Genomic DNA, 22,164 nt, shown 5'->3' on the forward strand with positions numbered 1-22,164 from the left:
ATATATATATATATAGCCTATATATATAAATAAACTGTAAATGTGCTGCTGCAGTTGCCTCGAAAAGTTAGTGAAAGTAGTAGTATTGAAAGTCAAAGGGGAAACAAATGTAAGGATTGTTTAAGTGAGTGGCCTTACACAAGTTGTGCAAGAAACTGCAAAATGCATTGAGCAACTTCATTTTGTGTCATTACTTTTCGATGTAGCTCAGCTGCTCATCTACATCTACAGCACTTCTTACAGGACTACAACAAGGTGTCGATTGTGGAAATGTGAATGCAGTTCTTGCTTTTGGTCGTAAGCTGATATTCCAACTGTCAGTATGCTGTAGTAATAAGTACAGGTTAGGAAGTATGTTTACTCAGTTATGCGTTGCATCAGCAGCTCACATTAAACAACCAAATAACCACTTTAAGGAGCGATTTACTTCTTTTTATCACTTTTAATGCGAAGACAAGTTTGGGTGTAGCAAGATTATAAAACAGGCAAAAAAACAAGGCCACTAACTCCTTGCTTTTTTTCTTTGGGGGAGTTTTTCTTCTGGAGTGAATTGTTGGTATGCTTCAAAAGATTTTATGATTTCACTCATAGGGCTCATGTCTGCTGTGTCAGTGATGATTGTGGAGCACACGGCATGGAAAGGAACATCGGAGACCAGCTCAACAAAGCTTTCGAAGCTTATCGCCAGGTCTCCATTGAAAAGGACAATGCTAAAAAGGAGCTCCAGCAAATGGTAATGAAATTAGGAGAAGAACTTAGTGTGAAAAGAGCCAAATATTATCAGTATAGCAGCACTTTGGTAACAGTCAAATAGCAAGAAACCTATTTTTAAAACATGATTATTAGTTATACATGTGTATGAAAATGTGACACACTCCCAGACATATGGGCATAGACCAGATTGTAGATATTGGTACTAATAACATAACCGAAACTTCATTTTTACAGACTGAATATTATGAGCGATACACTCAAAAACTTCAAAAGCAGATAGAGGACCAGCAGCAGCTCATTTCAAAACTTGAAGCTAAGTTATCAGCAACAAGGCAACCATCAGGTCAGTGAGACGTGCCAGTTGATCTCTCTGCTTATATGCCGACAAGATAATTTACCCTTTGCATTGCATTGTGAAAATTGTAATGGATTTCCATAGGTCATACTGAATCTGTTTCATCTAGCATTGCCTCCTGACAAACTGTTAATTTTCACTCTTTTGGCTCCTAAGGAGAGATGAAATGTGAGCCCTGCAACCATCTCCTTGATGGGGCCAGCGCTTATAGGAAAATACAGTATCCGGTATGTGTGCGGCATTACAGTGTGCTCTTTCTATGTTTACGCTATGTAAAAACTGCAATATGATGGCTCTGTTTATTCTTCATTCTCGCACTTGATATTACGCATGAGCATACATACAGCTTCCTCTCCCAAAGAAACATGCTGATAGTACTTCTGCTCGATGTCGTTGCACTTGTGCCAAAAAGGATGTTAAAGGAACATAAATGGGAAATGAATGTAGCTGTAACTACGAGGCTCAAAATATGGTTAATCCATATGTGATTCAACTTCTGAGCGTTATGTTTGTGACTGTAAGGTCACAGCATCATCCTTTAAGTCTTTAACCTCAGTACCTGGCTGCACAGCACAAGCCTACAAAGCACTTTTTCAGTGTTTCCAACCCTTGTTTATACAGCTTTAAAGCAGGTTGCAGGATAGTTTAGAGAAATTCTGTCCTTATTCAGTAATTCTCTCCGATCAGAAGGCAATGTCCGTATGTTTTAATCATTTTATCGTGCTTCCATTCATTTGTTTTTCGAAAGATTCAAACAATTGAGGAAACCTATGATTGCAATGCTGCAGTAATAGTATCCACCCTCTATTTTCACACAAGGTGTATCCACTTTTACTTCACCAGATGGTGCTAGAGGATAATAGCACAGTTCAGCAGCTTGAGCTTCACTGTTCATTATTTAACAGGCCAGGAAATGTTTTTCATTAATAAATATAGATTTGTGATTTGTGTAAATAAAACTGCAGATTGTATATGCCTGTTGATAATTCTTGCTAATGATCACTATAAATGTAATGTGTCTTTTTTCAGGAGAATATGGGCACTGTTGCTGTTGCTCCTAATATGCCAGTCAACAGCAGCGTTGACTAGTATGTGTCTCTCCTTGTGTCTCTAGACGTAAAAAACAAACAAACAATCATGGACATTACAGTGAAAGAATGGATTTTATTTCCTCACTCTTCATTTATTGGTTTGTCAGTCAGGATATGCTGGACGCGTTTGAAGCAATTCAAGGGAAATTCCGGCAGATCCGTTCTCTAACCAGAAGGCAAAAAGATCACCTAAAAAGATTCCATGGAGGAAATGATGCATCAAACGGTAATATTAATATTCAGCAAATATTACCTGCCTGAACCTAAATTCACTTGTTTTTTCTTAATTCAATTACTTAAAGGAAAATGTGTTGAATTGAAATAGGTTTGTATATGTCATAACAAGTTATGAAATTACTAGGTTTTGCTTTGTTCTTTAAAATAATTATAATGCAACACCTTAATAAGGGCTGTACTTGAATGCCTCATTGCCCTTTTGAACCGCGGCTGGCCACCTCTGTGAAAATAGCGTGCATAAACACATTTGACAATTCCACTGACAAGTGCACGATGTTGGTTCTGGATATGAGCTGTGTAATTAATAATATAACGTAATTATTCGTAAAATAATTAATATAAAGTGTGATAAAAATATTTTTCTCTTATGTACGTATTGAAAGGACCCAGATTATATTTTAATGTGTGAAACTTCTCAAATTGTTGCCAAGCTCAAATGTCTTTAAAGCCAGCGTTGGAATACTCAACATGTTGACCGAGTTTGAAAAACGGTGTAAAATCTCATGTTTTTTTTGCCGTCTGACAGATCAGCGGTTCTCCATGCCCATCCAGTGCACAGACCGTACAGAAGAGGCAGAGAGACCCTTTTCCTCAGCGCTAAGGTCAGCAGTGGATATCCCACTTCCGCCCACGTCTCTGGCGTCCCGCGGCGCCAGCCCTGAGGACAGGGACTTAGTAGACTCTCTCACCAAACTCAGTGTCAAATTCCCACCCCCTGCGGACAGCGAATATGACTTCCTGAACAGTGCTCCAGAGAGACACATTGGTCTGACCATGCCCACGAAGCGGCCTCTCAGTAGTGTCCCCTCCACATTGCCAGAGGAGGAGCCCGTGGAATTGCCCATGCCTTTTGTCTACCCTACATCCCCCTCCCACTCAACATCATCTTCACTCTCCCAGGAGAGCGTGCGGGGACCCCAGCAGGTGAGAATCACAGGAGAAGGTCTGAGAAAACTAGTAGCAAATTATCAGTTTCTGATTGGTCTTTGCTAATGGAGGAGTGAAACGGTGTGAAGTCCAAAAAAAAATCCCCTTGGCTTAACTTGAAACGTATTACTGTGTAATGTGTGCTGATTCTTTTTTTACTTAAGCATGGATGCTCTGGTTATATTTGGCATCTTTTGCTGGAAAGTGTGAGCCAGATGGAAGCACATTACAGTGTCTGAATCTGATGAAACAAGTATGAGGGTTAAGTGGGATTTTATTTGCTGATGTGTATAAATTCCTAATAAAAAATTGTGAATGACATGCAGTAAGATCTAAAAGTTGGTCCCTTTTTTCACAATATGATTCTCTCCCTGGATTACGTCAACATAGGCATTAATAATAGGCAAGACTGCTTTGATAGTTTGGATGAACACATACATAGGAAGATAATTAAACACTTGGGCATAGCCTTGGGTTGACAGAGGACATGTTCTTGTATTCCTTAAAGCAACAGATATTTCAACTTGAAGGCCAAGTGGTCCGGCATGCTTTGATAGAGTGAGTGTAAGGATTGTTTAGAGCATGAATAATATATTGTTTTCTTTGGTTCATCCTGCTCTGCAGTCTCTCTGGAGCCCTGAGCTGTGTGATGCAGTTGACGTGGGGACAGAGCTGGCGACGACTCAGAGCAGCAGTCCTGATAAATGTGCTTTCTGCTACGCTGAGGTTCCTAAGGACCGAATGAAAAGCCACCTCTACTCGCATTGTTCTTCTAAGAGTGAAGCCGACAATTGACATTGGAAGCAGAGACTGATGGGCCAAGGCCACAACTACTCCAAGACTTACTGTATTCATGGTCTAGTCCTGCCTGCCATGAAGTATATGCGCTGTACTGGATTTGAAATTACACTGCAATAAGACTTGAATCCATTTATTTAATACTGAAGAATTGAATGGTACACTTTCTTTCCCATTATATTTTTCTAATATCTCGCTGAGACTTTACTTACTAAGTGACGATAATGCATAATATGGTATATATGAGCAAATAAAGCCGACATTTACTCTTGCAACATTTTTTTTATTTGAATCGTTTTCAACCTCCATATGAAACAGGCTGAGATACTCTTAAGTGTAGCACATGTTTAAAGACATACGTTGGACAAGATGTGTATTGACTTTCTTTCTGTAACATGTTTATACATTTTTATCTGCAACAATTTGCATTAATAACATGCAACAGTTTTCTTTTAGAAAGACATTCATTCTTAGGCAAATGGTGATTTGCTTTCTATAAAACACCCATGCCTCCTTTTCATGTGTTTGTGTTTAACTTTGAAATCATTTTAAAAGTTAGTATGCCAGGTGTTCATTAAAATTATCTCCGCAGATGGCAACACATACCATTAGGAACACGTTCATTGTTCAATTAGATGCCCAATTACCTTGCTATTTTTACAGTAATTATTTTACTTTAGGCAATATTATACTGTATTTATTGTATTAACATGTATTTTAATGGACAAATGAACATGCTTTTACTCCAGTAATGCTATGCAAAGTGATAAAATGAGACATTCTAGGTGTTCCAGTTTCACATAACATTATCGGCATATAATAATTAAATATTATATATATTATATATATGTATATATATATATCTATATATTAATAATTAAAACAAAATGTTAAAGAGACTGTACCTTGACACAGGTAATCGCAATTTGGAAATAGAACTGATGACATTTCAGGCAGCAACTGTCCACTGTGTGAAAGGACATCTTTTACAATATGTACGCTGCGTATTTTGTCTTTTGTAAACAGCAGCATCAGCTTTTGACTTCTGCAGTATTTATTCACACCTTTGCAAACAATTGCAATGATTTTCACCCTTCAGTGTGATGATGTTTGAGGAAACAGGGACACTGTGTGTGTTGGAACACTTCGTTGTGCAGAAAGAACCTTACAGCTCTTCAGCTATGGGCTGGTAACACTTTTGCTGGGTAGATGAGCTGGTGTGAAGACTGCAAACAAGCTTTTTTTCTCTCTTTACAAGTGGTCGGCATCATAACTCACTTTTCATGATCAAATACTGCTTAATAGACTGATTGGTTTGTTATCTCAACCTGAACTGATAGTTGGCGCTTGGCATTTCACTGTGTTTCATAAATAGCTCAGAAGGGTGTAATAAATGTGATGTAGTAATGCTATCAACTATTCCCAACTAGTGAGTCATTAGACTAAGATAGACACAACACATCATCTACGTGAAGGAAAGGAGTGATCATACTTGTCATTTGGTGTTTTTACAAAGGTGAATAATACATATTGATTGAATGTAATGTGCCAAACATTATGTGTGTTTATTTTGGAGTGACAAAAACCACATCATTTTACATTTCACATCACGTCGTAGACACTGAAGGGGAGAATTTATTCGGATTTTTTTGGCAAATACATATCCCTAATGATCCTCTCTGGTTAATCTGTGAAGAGTCGAACATTGTGCAGCCTGCATGCTTTTCTCTCTGGGATCATGAACAGCTGCTTGCTCATAATTATGTTGTCATTCATTGTTATTTGGAAGAGGAAACTCATACTGACAGCTAGGATTTTTTTTTTTGTTGGTGTATTTCCGTACACTGTATATTTACTCACTTGCGTATACAGTAATGTAAACCATTTGCGAAAACTCCACTTTCACTCTAAGGCATTTTTTTTAACCACCATTTCCAGTAGAATATGAGATATGTGTGCCTTCTATCTCCTCGGGACACTTGCTACCAGAGGCAGTAGATTTGAAATAGATTTAAGAGCTACACAAAAATGAAAGAGGACAAAAAAAGGAAAAGGATATGGATTGAGATGGAGAAGTAGCAGGCTGATTACAAGGTGTCAAAATTGCCAGGAGCAAGAAGGTGAAAGCAATCAGGGGTGAGAAGAGTGCAGCATTCGTGAGGGGCAACTAATTATCCATCTCATTTGTGGAGAGAAGCATTTGAGGCAGCTCTAGCCTACTGAATGGTGACAGATTGGTGCGGAGGAGAGGGGAGGTGTTAGAACAATGGAGCCCAGCTCACCATCATTACTGCATGCTAATCAGCAGTGCTTCTGCACCGCCAGTCGGTGCTGAGTTCGGGGAGACAGGGAAGTCACTGGCTTCAGGGGACCACAGTCATTTTCAAGGAAACTGATGTACAGTACGGCTGTTGGCTCTCTACAGCTGCTTATTTGAGCTTATAGGTTATCCTCTGCAGAGATGAGTTGAATCTACTGGAGTGTTAATAAGTGGATTGAGTGGAATAATGGTGTAAGACTGAATATACATGTAGTGTCATTTAAAGGTTAAATAAAGAAAATAGAAATCAATCTAAGTTTTGAGATTTTAGACTGTAGTAATGTAATATAAATGGCATATACCCGAATGTCCAAGACACTTAATAAATGTAAAAACAAAAAGAAGTTAAAATAATTAAAATGAACAATGAGGGAGAAAAAACAAAGAAAAATAAACAATAAAATCATAATATATATATGTACAGGAAAAAGAGAAAAATAAGTAATTTAAATTTCAAATAAAAAAAATAAAAAATAAAAATTGTATATAGCCTACCTGCTTTGCTACTGTAGTTATAGTCAGCTGTATTCGGAGTAAATTAAATTCTGTCATATGGCTGGAAGCAGGGCTGCTACACAACAATAGGGTGTAAAGACAGAGAATACAGCTGTGCATTTGTTTTTGCACATTTTAAATCTACACTCATTCAGATCAAACATTGGAACCTGTTGTTACTACCAAACTATTATTGTTCTCTAATGCTTCTGATAAAAGTTTGTTAATATCCACAATGATTAATAAACACCGTTGTAAAATATATATTTTGAGGTTTGCAAAACAGTGAAGGCTTATTTTCAATTTCTAACTGAAACTCTTCAGTTAAAAGTGTAAATCTAATTCAATTTAATTTGGTCACGTATTTGTTGTTTAATTATGAATGTTTTTGTTAATAGAACGGTTATATTTACCGGACTTATTTTTTCTTTTTGTTTTGCTCTTTACATCTATTGACCTATTTTTTTATACTGGATATAATATAATATAGTTCTTATATTCACAGACATCCCATCTGTGTATGTCTGGTTCCTGACAATAATTATAAATAATATAATATATAACAACTCTAATATTTTAAATATCTAGATTAAATGAAGCAAACATACCTTTTCCTTTACTGGCCAGTAATTGGATTCTGATTGTAGTAGGCAATAGACAGACGAGGCGCCATTACACTAAGTCATTATTTTCAACAATTACTCTTCTAAATATTTAAACAATGTTTATCAGATCATGCCATTGCCAAGAAGATATAACACAATTGAGGGGGATGGGGGGGTTGTTAAAGGGTTTAATCAAATCGAAACAAAACAGAGAGATAGCAAGTGGATTAAGGTCACCTGGCTAGAATGCCCTCTTCACATCAATGTCATTTCGATAATTAACAACTTAGGAGAGAAGCATATTCAACTGTCTGTGCACTGGTCACCGTTGGCATGAGAGACTGCCAACTCTCATGGCGTTGCGAGCTGAGAGTATCACCTCACAGTTGTCTTGCCATGCGTTGGGCTCCTCGTGCTCTCTGTGCAGAAGTGGTGGAGCTGACTTTGTGTTCGATTAAATGTGTTGAAGCCATCGCTGCCTGTGTAAAGTCTCAGAACAGCCCCTCTCCATTGTGTTTGCTTCGGTGCTGGTCTGAGAGCCCTGATTTCTGGAGCAGAGATTTGGCAGTCACAGCAAGTGATGACAGAGGCAGTGGTGAGATCGCACCCAGAACCCCAAAGGAGGCTCACATTTCAGGCGGGATGAGGGGCTCGTTCAATACACAGAACACAAAAGCCCTGATCGGAGGAGTTTGATGATAGCCATTGTTCTTAAAAATCACATTGCTCAGCCTCCACTAGTAAAGGCTACTTTTATATGTTTACTTGTGAAGGGTTGGAGTGTTAGACATTTGTAAACTTCTGAACTTTTTGAAGACATTTGACTGCCAATTTGAAATAATTGTACGGCTGAAAGTCTGACTCTCAAGATGTCATCCTCTTGTTATTTTATTGTCGCTGTTAAATCAGCGTAGGTTGTTTTTTCTCCTTGACACATGGGGGTGGGATAGAGCATGGGGATGTTTGCGGAATGGTAACTTGCAATTCAAGGGTTAAGGCAGCATGAAAGAATCCATTCTCGGTTTAATGACCTAGCCTTGCTGGGCGAGGACGACAGGGAACATGCTCTTGACTTGTACTGAATTTGCCAATTAACACCTCCAATAACAGGCTGCCTCTGAACATCACCAATGTAGAGAGAGGAGGAGCAACTCTCATGCACTTTGTTTTCCAGCCTCTGATCCTGTGATTTCTTCATACACTGAAAATTATTTTGCCTTATACACTGCTGGGTAAATGTTCTTTCATAGTAGAATTTTGTATGAATTGTTAGAGATAAAACCTTGCTTCATGGGCTGTGAGACTGGCAATGATGTTGGAATTATTTTATTTTTCCACGTGCTGCTTGAATCCTTATGTAGTTATTGGACATTCTATTTTTCGCACATGCCCATATGGCCATGTGCAGCTTCAATTAGACACATGGCTGGTAGCTAAGATACACCGTGCTTGATTAGCTTTGTCTCCTCTTATTGTTATACATGAAAATAAAAAACAACGGCACTGTCCTCGATATATATCTGAAAAGATCTGTCCCCCTCATTCTAGTCAACCCTCTGGTTTCACACATGCTTATCAGACTCCCAAACAACACCTAGTGCAGGTGTGAATATCAAAATCCCCCGTGAAAATCACAGTGGGTACTACTGTGTTGTCCTCGGAGTCCTCTTACATGCAGCAGTGGCTTTGCATTGGGCCTGAGATGCTGCTGGCTAACAACAACTGCAGAAACACCTTTGGCTAAGTGTAAGGTGGACATTCTTACACCAAATGTGCTTAATGACTGAAAAAAACATCACCCACATCTAATTGAAAAAGGCGCCTAAGTGTACAGTAGCTGGTTTTTGCCCAGTACAATCACACGATAACACGGTAGTTTCACAATTCATTAGCAGGTACTTTAACAATATGCAATAATTGAAAGATGGCTGCATAATTGATAGCAGTTCACACCATAGGGAAAGTGCAGTGATCCATCTAATGATAGTAATAAAGTGTAGTGGGTTAGGACCAGAAAATAACACTTGAGGTGTGAGCTGTGTACAATTATGACAACAGAGGCCTTGTCCTAACACTTTGTCAACTTAACACTGCACAAACACTGCAAAGATGTTAGTCACATTCATGTTCGAAGAGATTTGCAAATATACCTCCTCGAAGTTAGCAGATCACAGCTCTCTTATGTTCACGCTGACCACTTTTGTGTCATGTGTAGAAGAATATGAACCTTGTTAGAGATGCTACATACAAATCAATTCATTTATTCAGTGTTAAGAAACCATCTGGCTTGATTAGAGCTGAAAGTCATCCTGGCAGGCCAGTTTCCTGACTGACACCTCATAGAATTAGTGGGAGGACGGCTTCATTTACTGTCTTTGCTCTACTCAGACTACGCGGCTCATCATCTCGCTGTGCTCAAGGCTCAGATATGAACTGAAAAGTCTTCCACAAGCTCCATATACCTCAAGTCTTTGTTACAGTATTAAACAGATTCAGCAGATCTGGGTGGTTGTTTATTAGTCTTAGATAGTGAGATATAACACTTTTTGTGTTCTCTTTGTGGAAGCTGTGAAAATGGCACGCCATATGTAATACACTTGCTTGCTGTTGGTCTTGCCAATTCCCCCAAGATCAGTAATTCCTTTGCCAACGCTCACACTCTCTCTTTGTCCTTGTGATTTGATTGAGCTGGTTGGATTGGATGGGTTTCTTCTTGATGCTGTGTCTGGTGTTTAGCTGTTGATTTGATGTCACTTGCGGTCCAGTTAAAATAACCATTTGAACCAGAACATACGTATTCAGATATACCTCTGAGAACATTTGTTTTAATCAAGTCAGACAAAGTTAAAGCACAGATAAAACAGAAATAAAACCCTGAAGCACACATAGTAAACAGGAAGCCCAAAGCATATTCCTGTTGTGTTTTTTCCCCTTCTAATTCTGCACAAAACAAATTGGCTGCATATTTTGTTCACACCTTGTGTAACCTGGGGATAGTAAGCGCAGTTCTCCCTCGTCATACCTGTGACAACACCCTGCAAAGTGCTCCCAGTGCCCTAATCTGCAAGGTAGAGACCTGCTGCTGCTGCATGTAGATGTTGTTTTCTTCGTCCTTAGCTGCTTGTCCCTGTGGTTTTTACGTTTACACGCCCACCAGAATCACACAAGGTAAAAGAGAATATGCGAGTGTCTCGCAAGCTACCAATTTTTTTTTTCTTCTTAAAAACATGTTAGCGTTCAGCAGAGAAAGCAATAAAGGCATACTGATGGTGTTTGATTTAGAAATGGCAGTCAGACCATGATTTTAGCATCAACAGATGGCCAGTAGATTGGTTTAAATGAGTAACACCACTGCCTGCTTTAGAGTTGGCTCAAGTAGTAGAGTAGTGTACTACCGTCTTATCATATCTCCTTGTGTGAATGATGATGTCACCATGATAGATGCTACTCAAGTGGGATCAGACCTACTCAGTGATGCCTGTAGAGACCAGCTCTGGGAGATCCCTGTCTGGCTGCATTATTCAACAATACTCCCTACCTCTCCCAGGGAAAAAGGGACTGTTGAATATTTGAAAGATAGAATTAGATTTTTTATTTAAGTGTATAGATGTGGATGGGAGAGGGGAAAAAAAAAATAGAGATAGTGCCAGTCGGTGCAGCCTGGATGGTCACCAAGGCAACTTGCCGAGTTTTTCTAACTGATCTACGGGACTTCTTGGCTGTCTCACTGGGGGACGTTTTGGAGAAGTGGGTTTCTTCGAGCGCCTTTTGACTGCGACTACGAGTTGACGTATCATTGATCATTTTAGTCTCATATTTATGGCTACCAATTAGTTTAGAATTTGATTACACCTTCTTGCATTTTGCCTTTTAGTCACCTGGATATCGATATTTTTACGGTTGTCAGCTTTTACTCTCATTACACCCTGCAGAACATTTGCTATGTGCTAGAGCTTATACTGCAGCTTAAGTTAGGCTATAGTGCTATTAAGACTTTTTTTAAATTAGTAAAATGTCCTGTGTCTCCTCTGGACTCCTGGGCTGTTTTGTTAAATTGAATGTATCAATATTTCAGTTGCAACATAAGAAAGGAAATCTGCTCATTGATAACGTACCAGACATTGTGCCAGACAGTGATAGCCTATTTTCAAAACGGCAGCATTAAAAAAAAAAAAAAAACATGGCTGCAGAACCACTGCTCAGATCCTGACGAGCCAAGCTGAGTATTGATCCATCTGGCTCTGAAGACACTGTCATGTCACCTTTGCATTTAAGTGTTATCTTGTCAGCTTCAAATGATCTAGCTGTCAGATCTGGAAAAAGCCAGCTTGTGTGATGTTGCTTTGTCTCTAATGTCCAGCTGTTTGCTACAACAGTCTGTATCAGCGAAATACTTGAATCCAGTGTTTAGACTGTTTTGTATATGTCAGGATTTAGATCTAATCTGCTGATGTCTTTACATATTTATATGTGTCTGTCTGTCTGTGCACCCTTTTCAACAAATGTCTATTTGTCGAATGCTGTTAAATTCCACATTATGCATGACAGTTGATTCAGGTCCACAGTTTCAGTCAGTTGTCATCTTACTCTTCCCTGGGTGTCACCCACTCCCTCAGATAATTAAAAAGACAGCTTACAATGAATGTTATCAGAAGCTCAGTAGCAGCTCAAACCAAGTGCAAATTGCTTCAAAACTGATTCCTTCTTTACAGCAGATGTAACTGATAGTTAAAGGGTGGGAATCCAGCTTTGTGGTGAAAGGGCACAAACTCTTTCAACCAAGGTGTGGTAACAGGGTGAAAATTTGAAAGCAAATTCACTCCCTTCTAATGTGGCTTACATGGCCCCTAATGATAACACACCCACTGTATTGCACTTACAGCACTAATTTTCATGTTTTCACTCACATTCGCTGCAAACGTTTTTAGTCGTTGATTTATTTTTTTCCTTTTTTTCCCTTCTTTTCTCATACACGAATCATTGTACGGTGTCCAATGTCTAATTTAGTCCCAGTGTGGCGCCGTAGTATCCTGGTCATTTTAAAGAGTGGATCAGTTCCTAAAGGCTCTTGGAGATGCTGCAGGCCCGGGGAGCGTGATCGGCTGCTATAAAGGCAACGATAGGATACCAGCCAGTAGTTCACACTTGTTGGAGCATACAGTGAGGCTGTGAAGATGGATTCTTTCTTTAATATACGGTACTGTCTGTCTTTTTCATCTTTCTAATCAGTGTGAATTAGTGACACTGTGTGATATATTCTTTTCTCTAGGCCATTTGTGAAACATATGGTGTCCTGTAGCACTTGTGCGGGTCTATGGATTAAATATTCATATAGCAAAATAAAAAAGCAAAAAGCAAACGGCTCACTGCATTTATTTCTTCATACCATTGGAAAAGTTTTTCAAGAAAATAAACTGGTTTCCATGTGTTTGTTTGTGACAGCCTAGATGTGAGTGGTGGAGACAAATCATGTCACATTTATTTTTCCTCTCAACTTGGAACATGGTTCTCTTCCCTGAAGAATTCAGAACTGATCATTAACCTTTCCTTTAGTTCCTTCCCTTGCCTGGTCACATTTCCTCTCTATTTGGTTCCTGGCCCCATATGCCACTTTCCTATTTCCTGCCTGCAGACAGCAGGGAGTAGCTCTATTATCACCTTCCTAGAGCTGTCTTTGAATGTGAGAGGCAATTCCATTTCACTCAGCCATGGGGAGGAGGAGGAGGAGGGGAAAAAAGCACACCATAGAGCACACAGAAATTGGTTTAGGGTTACTTCTTATAGTCGAATGTAAAATTATTCCGCTTTTCCGCTTGTATTGCCTAGATTTAAGGATTATACAGAGTTCTGTTGTGAAGGTGCAGGTTTTTTGGAGAATATCTCCAAATCAGAGCAAAGGTTAAGTGCTGTGTATCATGTCTGGTTGTTGTGTGAACACTTTATCGTCAACTCCATTTAGAAGTCATCTTTTGAAATATTAACAATCTTAAAGCAGGTATATTACACTACTGTGAAGCTGTGCTAAACATATTGAAGATGTCTCCAATGCTTCCACTCTCAAGTGTGTTCTCTCCATTTTGCGACATTTTACTCAAAGCCTGTGTTATTTTTGGGCTTCCCTAGGTCTTATTCCAGCTTTTATCAGCGTCTAGTTCTTTGGACTGGTAGAGCTCTTGACAATATTGCTCCTGGATAAATTAAACATGAGTTACGTAGAGTGATAATCTGTGGGCCTCTCTTTTCACACTGCATTCCCAATGAGCTGTGTGTTGGCCTGGTGTTGTTGCCTGTGATTTTAATGAAGATTATTCTTGTAACACGACAGTCGCCTGTTTGCTCCTATTCTACCCTAAATATTTTCTCTTCAAAAGGAGAATTTTTGTTTTCTTTCAAGGGATCTGTTCAGCATTTATCTTTTATTTTAAAAGTATTTCTTTTGCAGGTCAATCACCAGTTTATCATGGATGTAATTAAATCATTATTTGGATGTTGGATAATCAGATAACAGGTTTTCTGAGTTGTTGTTTTCAAATTAAACATTCACCATCATGTCAACCCAGTTATCGATTAAACAATACACAGCTGTGACTTGGTAATTAGTGCTTATTTTCATCCTGTCCAAGCAATGTAAGGCTCGCATGAAATAGACAAAGCTTAAGTTACTGGATTGGTGCCTTCTATTTTCTATTGTTCAGGTTTAGGCTGATGCTCTGGAAAACCTCAGAGAATTCCCAAAGGAGTAAGTGCACACTTCATGGCACGGCCACTCTTAAAATGGAACTGATGTTTTATAAATAATTTCAAAGTTACAAACATCAGCCTCACAATCACAGCGATTCAATGATATTCATTTGGCATAAGTCAGTTTCATTTCTGTGTGCTTTTCATCAGAAATGGCTTAAAAAGTAGAGTTAGTCTGAATTTTTCATGCCATGGGCTTACTGGGGACAGTGGCCATGTTCTTCACTTGCAGACGTCTGACAGTGCATGGCAGCAGAAATAACAAAATGGTCACAAACCCCAACTGCACTCCCCAGGTCACACAGGCTCTTTAAATTTTAAAGGGACTAGCATCAAACCAAACAGTTGATAACAGGTCAGAAGCAGGTGATAAAAGAAGTTTTCGTGGGGACATTAGCCTTTCCACTAACTTTGTGATTCCTGACATTATATCCCCAACATTTGTTCAGTCAAATAATAAACATCAGAGTGCATGGAGCAGTTGTAGGCATTACTCCCAGAGACTGTAGTACCCAGAGGATTACAGTAGTGTTACTTTGCTACAGAATTGGTATGAAATAAAATTCACACATTTATAATTATGCATGAATTTTACATAGCATCATCTGTATTCAAGCTATTAGTTAGTTTTTTGAAAGGGGGGAACTGAATTGAGCAGTGTGGATGGCTCATGGTTCATTCTCCCATAGATTTATTATTTCCATAGGAGTGTGTTAATTACCATACTGCCATTGTCCTGTGATGTAGAAACAACTGACAGGAATAGAAAAGACGGAAAGATAAAAATAACTTACAACAACACACGCTTTTACCCCAATGCAGGAATATCAAATTAATGATCTCTCGCACAGGACTGTGGTTAGGACCTCGCAACAAACTGCATATTGAATAATAAAAAATAAAAAAATGTGATAAATTTGAGTAGTATGCAGTGACATCACAAAACAACAACTGTGAATAAATTCACTGTGAAACAAATACGATTAAAAATTTATTTTACAAAAAATCTTTATGTGTTATTCTGCCATTTATATTTCTGCAAACTGCAGAACAGTGTAACTTTGTTCAATAAGAAAGTAATTGGAGAATGTATTTAAATGGTTAAATATTGCAATAGAAAAGTAAAATGTTGGCTCTTAATAAGCTATAATCTTTTTTTTTGTGCTCTGCTCTAGATAAAAAAGCACATGTATGAACATGTGTTTTGAGTGAATCATCTCTAGGCTCAGGTATGATATCAGCACAGGAGCCATGTCCCTTTTATTTCCACTGAACATCATGATCACCTGTCTTGAGGTTAATTTGCTGTGAGCTTTGTGGTAAAGAATCACGGTTTGGGTCTGGTCTGGCTGGGCAACCCTTAAAGGACATCAATAATGAGCAGGTGTAGGAGTGCACTTCTGCGTAGACGCGTGTCTTGGTGTGTCCAGGGAGGACGGCTAATAAGGGTTTAAAAGCCACAACTGTCCACTCCGCCCCTTAGCAGGCCTCCAGCTGTCTTTTCTGTCAGAGAGCACCCTGATTCCCTCTGACAGAGCAGATCACTGATGGCAGGAAACCACAGGGGGCGATAGTTATGTTAGCATAGCACAAAGCACCACCACAATTGATCAGATTAGTCATGCTAGTAATTAAAGACTTAAGGTAAATACAGGTTTTGTCTTTTTTTTTTTTTTTTTAAATCAAAGAGCCATGAGGAAGGGAAGAAATACTTCACTTTGATTTATTGATGGAAATTGCAATGTGACATCTGGCAAACAACATATAAATAACTTAAAGGCCATCTTAAATGCATTCCCATGAAATTTTTAGTGTCGCTGTAATATAAGCCACTACCTGTCATGAATCCCAAATAACCTTGGCTCTATCCTCTTAGTTCAGCCCAGTGTGCCTCATTCCTTATTACTGCCCTGACAAGGAAATGTTTACCCATCCGACAAGAGACAAGCCATTTCATAGTCGGAAAAAGCAATTTCACCTGACTGGAGTAGCACACTATGTCCCCATATCCTTGCTGGCTATAATTTTGTTGTCATTTTGTGTGCTGTGATCATATCATTGAAGTGACAGTACTGGGCATTAGGTAAAGTCCCTAAGCTGGTGCTCACTTTCAGGCTTTTTCTCTCCTTGTCATTCACATTGATTAGATTAGACCCAGGTGGCAAGCAGATTTCTTTGGCACAACAATAAAAAATGGTGATACAGCGCTTTAAAAAAAAAGCACATTTTTTTATGCTCAACTGAACATTGTTAACCAGAGCTGGCTTTATGAAAAAAATGTTTTTTAAAAAATATATATTTTTGTATTTTTACAGATTATTGAAGGATATTTCTAATGTTGAGATTAGCATCTATTTTTATACTATGACTGCACTAATAATTATTAGATGTATGCATGCATTTATTAACATTTTAGTAAAAAAAAAAAAAAAAAATGTTCATAGGTACCCAGTGCATTAAGCTTAGTCTGGGGGGAACAAGGCTGGTGGCAGAGATCCTAACCTGCACTATGCTATCTCCCCTGAGGGACAAGCCTGGCCACGGGCATAACAAATCAGCCCCCCCTCCTGTTTGGTTATGTCCACTAGCTAGCTGAGCCAATAGAAAGAGAGGACTTAGTCTGTTAAATAAAGCACCTGGGGAAACAAACTGAGTTGCTGCACGGGTGCTCAACAATTGGTTTGTTCAGGGGGGGAAAAAACACACGTCTATTTTGCTTATTAAAGATCAGTGATGGAAGTGAACCATAATCCTGTAATGAGGAGAGCAGAGAGTGGCCTCTTTTGCTTGGGCACAGACAAGCCTGTGCTTGCATGTTTCACAGGAATAGATTGCTGGACCCTATAGCCCTACTGTAATGACCCCTCTTGTTAGCTTCAGAGATTCATGGCTCTTCATTAGAGATACAAACTCGTGAATGTACCCACCAGTGAAATAGGTCTCGATCGGCCTTCTCTTAACCTTGTCTAGTTCAGATTGTGCAATACACACTTGCTGGTTAATGACACCGCAGTATAACTAAACCAAAAGCTATTCAGTGAAGAGGAAATTACCCGCTTTTGAGGCCATAGTCAGTGATGTTATTGTACTGCTTTATATTGAGAGGTGTTTCTAGTATTTTGTATATTTTATATACACGAACACGGATATTTAGAAACACCTCTTAATGTAATGCAACTGAATACATCTCCATAAACTACAGCTTAAAAAGGCTCCATTAAGGTTGCATTGAATTGTCCAGGTGTACCCAGTGTAATGGAAATATATCGATCCAGTGCAATTTAAAAAGGTCTTCTTACAATCACAGGATGGACTGTGTATCAAACCACTGCCCTTGAAGAGCAGTTTGTGTTAACTTGACAATAACCTTGTTAGTAAGTTAAGCAGGAAGGTGTTTATACTGGCTGCAGCTGCTTGGGACTCAGACACTTTATTTCATCTTCTGAATCAACATCGTCCTGACAAAATTTCATTACACTGCAGTGAGGGCTTCAAAAGTCTAATTAAATGACAGAACATTCTTCATGTTCTTCTCTGTTTTAATTATATACTAAATTACAATAAACTTCTTCTCCTAGAGAGACCTGCTGACATCAAATTTGATCTTTATTTGAAAATAATTTGGTGGAAAATGCTTCCTTAATATGTATTTTATATGGCACTAACTCTTTATTTCTTCAAAAGATTTGTGGTTTTATTACATTACATTAAAATAATCTTAAATCAACAGTCCCAAACATGTCTGGTGTTTTCAGATTTCCCTTTACCTCCTGTGAGATGCATTTGTCACAGCAGCCCTGCTATCAGTCCGCTGGTTCATAACTTTAGGGCATAAAATATTAACCAGCACTGGGACTCATAAACACATCTTCAGTGGGACGCCATGATTTCACGCTATATCACAAACATTTTAAGGCATCAGATGCACTGCCTGTCATGGACTGTCATTTTTGGTGTGTTAATAATATATCTTGGTTCCTTCGGCAGACATACTTTGGCACTCATAGCACATAAATAGGTAAATAACGCGGATAAATAGGTAAATAACGCAGTTGACGTTAGTGCTGACAGCAGAGAACAACATGTATAGCCATTATCCTTTTTATCTTTACTTTTTTGTTTGTTTTTCTTCATATATTACAAAAAAAGAGTCGCGGTCCATATGTTTTAATCAAATATAGGCCCATGTCACACTACAAACAAATCACTTTGCTCACAGCGCTCCACAGATTGTTCTAATTAAGATCTGTCTAATTAAATTACAGCCTTGAGTTAACCAATGACAATACTTGTTTCATTAGCAAAGCAGGGAGAGTGATGGAAAGAAAATCCTTCCTGATTGCAGGATGGTGTCAATTGGCTAATTTGCTGCCTTCGGTACCTCAAGTCATAGCAAGGCGTTTTCATAGTGTTAGATTAGGAAAGGCGTGTGCAAACGCTTGTGATATAGGTTGAGCTAATAGTGGCTTCCTATTGAGCTATGCAGGTCGAGAATTGCATCTCGCCCGCGAGTGATCTCTCCAAGAAATTTATGAATGTGGGCAGTGGCTTTTCGAGCTCCGATGGATCAGAGCTTTCGTTGCAGGACCATCCTATTATATGTGCAAGTGACAACCTGGAGAGAAGTTCACCTCTGAAAAAAAACTCTAGGGAGATGACGAATCAGTCAGAGGCAGACAATTTTCCCGACTCCAAGGACGCATCAGGGGACGTCCAGAGGGGCAAACTCTCTCCTGATCTTCACGGAGTCTCTGACATCCGTCATAATTTCGATGGATCTGCAGGAGAAAGGTGCATCTTTTCTCCATCTACCCAGCCACAGTCAGTCTCAGCAGCTCCCAGTGCCATGTTCCCTTACCCGAGCCAGCATGGACCAGCGCACCCGGCTTTCTCTATTGGAAGTCCCAGCCGTTATATGGCCCATCACCCGGTCATAACTAATGGAGCTTACAACAGCCTTCTGACCAACACTTCTCCGCAAGGCTACCCGGCGGCGGGCTACCCTTACGCGCAACAGTATGGACACACTTACCAAGGAGGGGCTTTTTACCAGTTCTCCACGGCGCAAGCAGGACTGGTTCCGGGGAAAGCGCAGGTGTATCTGTGCAACAGGGCCCTGTGGCTGAAGTTTCACAGACACCAAACAGAGATGATCATCACAAAGCAAGGACGGTAAGTGCGCGCACACGGACTTATCTTTCACACACCTGCAGAATTTGTCGATTTGTTGGCTACACCACTGTGAAGCTTTTGTTTCCAAAGAGCACAATTGTAACACCGAATCGCTTTTTTCCCCCAAATAAAAAGAATAACGGACTTGGCCTCACACCAAGGCAAGCTCATAAGAAAAAAAACAGGGGATCTAATCTGATTTTTGTGCCTTTTTTTGTCACGAGAGGCGTTTTCTAAATCTGTGTTCCTTTATTATCCGCAGACGAATGTTCCCATTTTTAAGCTTCAACATTTCTGGCCTTGACCCAACTGCTCACTACAATATATTTGTGGATGTGATACTTGCTGATCCAAATCACTGGCGATTTCAAGGAGGCAAGTGGGTGCCATGTGGAAAAGCAGACACAAATGTAATAGGTATTAGAATTTAATTATTCCCACATTTAATGCAACATTAACAATTTTACATTTTTGTTTGGAAAAAGTTTGACCACTGTATGTGGTTAAAAATTCAAATTTTAAAAATCTTGGCAAACTAATTTATTTTAAATAATGAACCATGGAATCATTTTTTTTCTTTTTCTGTTTTCTTTTTAAGGAAATAGGGTTTATATGCACCCGGACTCACCAAATACCGGTGCGCACTGGATGCGTCAAGAAATATCATTTGGAAAGCTAAAGCTTACAAACAACAAAGGTGCCTCCAACAACACGGGCCAGGTAATGCAACATATCATATCCAAAGCTTCAATTATTATAGTTATAATTATCATTATTTATATGATGCAGATGGGAACATGTTTCCCCTTTACGTTCTGTCTTGTCCAGTGGCTTACAGTTTGAACAGGGCTGGTTTACTGTGTTACTGGCTGTATCATTTACACCGCAACAACAGCAGCTCAGTCTTATTACAATAATCATAAAAATAATGATAATATCGAACTAAATGAGTTGAGTATCTTTAATCATCTATCCAAAGTTTGATGCTGAGTTTCTGACTTTCGTCTTTAATTGAATCTCCAGATGGTGGTTCTCCAGTCTCTCCACAAGTACCAGCCCAGGCTCCATGTGGTGGAAGTAAACGAGGATGGGACAGAGGACACCAGCCAACCAGGAAGAGTCCAGACTTTCACCTTCACAGAAACGCAATTCATCGCAGTCACAGCTTACCAGAATACCGATGTACGAGCACTTCATATTTAACACAACACTACCCACCCAAAGAAGTCTCTTTCATTTAAAAAAAAAACTAATTTGTTATTATTGGAAAAAGAGACTGAATTTTCTACATTTTAAAATATTATTTATTGTACTTTATTTTATTTTATGTTGAAACAAAGTAAAACGGTGCGGATTTCAATGGGATTCATAAAAAAAGGCTCAAACTCTGGCAAGACGTCGAGTGGGAATTACCTCTTCCTATTGGCACCATTTCTCACACAATTTAAAAACTAAATAAGAAATACTATTTTTGAGATTTAGGCTGCAGTGCGCTGCAAACACACGGATTTGTTTTCTAATCAGTGCATTATTTTCCCACAGATTACGCAACTGAAAATTGACCACAATCCGTTTGCTAAAGGATTTCGGGACAACTATGACACGTAAGATTTTCTTTCTTCTTAATATTTATTAACTTTTATTCGATTGTAATTTTGTTATTTGATGCCTCTGTGTTTTTACTACATGCTGTTGTGATCTGAATACATACAAATAACCAAGTTAACTCTTATTAAAGAGTTTAAATACAATAAGTCTGCTGAGTATTTAATATTTGCTCTCCAAATTAGAGGATGCTCCGAAGATTTCCAAAATAAATCGAACATGGGCCTAAAAAATGAGTGGTTTTGACTGCAACTGAAGCAAGATATTTTCAATTTAAAAGCCAGAAATTACATATAAAAAATGAACAAGAAACCCCACATTTATATTCATACAGTATATTCGTAAGAATTGTTAATTTATAGTCTCTTGGTAACAATATTCCTCGTTAATGTTGTGAGTTTGGCCATTAAAATAATTGCCAATTGACGAGCAATTTTAATATTGATCAGTAAAAATAAGGTGTGAAACAGCTGAACAAAGCGATACATTTTCCTGGTAATGCAACTTTATATCGATAGTTCCTTTTTCTTTCTATAAGGCAGTAGGCCTATTTCGAAGAACTCTCCTTGCGTAAAGATTATATTTGATGCCGTCTGAAACCCTGCGATTATCTCTAAAAAATGCTGCATTAAGGAGATGTGAAAATCTACTAAAGAAAGCAACTGGTAAAATGGATATTGACCTAAACCTACTTCACTTTTCAGACAACCGACCATAGCGCGCAGTTTAGTAACCGAATTGTTTCTCTGTTTTTCTCTCCATCTTTTCAGTGTCTACACAGGCTGCGACATCGACCGCCTAACTCCATCACCGGGTGACTCTCCGCGTTCACAGATCGTGCCGGGTGCGAGATATGCCATGCCTAGCTCTTTCCTGCAGGACCAATTTGTCAGCACTTATGCCAAATCTCGCTTTCACCCTGGCATGGGGACTGGTCCTGGCACGGAGCGCAGCGTCCCACTCGGCAACAGCTTGCTATCCCCGCAGCAAACCGAGGAGCCCACTGTTGCCACCCCCCCGCAGCGATGGTTTGTCACCCCTGCCAACAACCGACTGGACTTTGCTGCCTCGGCATACGNCGCTGCTGATTTCGCCGGTAACGCG

General features: G+C 39.1%; 2 protein-coding genes across 3 annotated transcripts in view; both read left to right on the plus strand.

Annotated features, from left to right (window-relative positions):
• tank (TRAF family member-associated NFKB activator) overlaps positions 1-5,628 on the plus strand; it is a 6,281-nt gene extending 653 nt beyond the window's left edge. The window contains exons 2-8 of the mRNA XM_035677179.1: positions 592-733; positions 949-1,057; positions 1,226-1,296; positions 2,099-2,157; positions 2,268-2,386; positions 2,924-3,321; positions 3,949-5,628. Of these exons, the coding sequence (XP_035533072.1) occupies positions 635-733; positions 949-1,057; positions 1,226-1,296; positions 2,099-2,157; positions 2,268-2,386; positions 2,924-3,321; positions 3,949-4,119 (1,026 nt within the window). The 5' untranslated portion in view covers positions 592-634 and the 3' untranslated portion in view covers positions 4,120-5,628. The remainder of the gene's footprint in view (positions 1-591; positions 734-948; positions 1,058-1,225; positions 1,297-2,098; positions 2,158-2,267; positions 2,387-2,923; positions 3,322-3,948) is intronic.
• Positions 5,629-18,763: 13,135 nt separating this feature from the next.
• The window catches only part of tbr1b (T-box brain transcription factor 1b), a 4,098-nt gene continuing 697 nt past the window's right edge, over positions 18,764-22,164 (plus strand). Inside the window, exons 1-6 of one of the 2 annotated variants that reach the window (XM_035676896.1) lie at positions 18,764-19,455; positions 19,718-19,872; positions 20,054-20,175; positions 20,479-20,637; positions 20,998-21,059; positions 21,831-22,145. In XM_035676896.1, the coding sequence (XP_035532789.1) occupies positions 18,764-19,455; positions 19,718-19,872; positions 20,054-20,175; positions 20,479-20,637; positions 20,998-21,059; positions 21,831-22,145 (1,505 nt within the window). The remainder of the gene's footprint in view (positions 19,456-19,717; positions 19,873-20,053; positions 20,176-20,478; positions 20,638-20,997; positions 21,060-21,830; positions 22,146-22,164) is intronic. The other variant, XM_035676897.1, reaches the window with a different exon arrangement.

The sequence above is a fragment of the Morone saxatilis genome, unplaced genomic scaffold, assembly GCF_004916995.1.
Source record: "Morone saxatilis isolate NCDOM2014 unplaced genomic scaffold, NCSU_SB_2.0 Contig5, whole genome shotgun sequence".
NCBI lineage: Eukaryota > Metazoa > Chordata > Actinopteri > Moronidae > Morone > Morone saxatilis.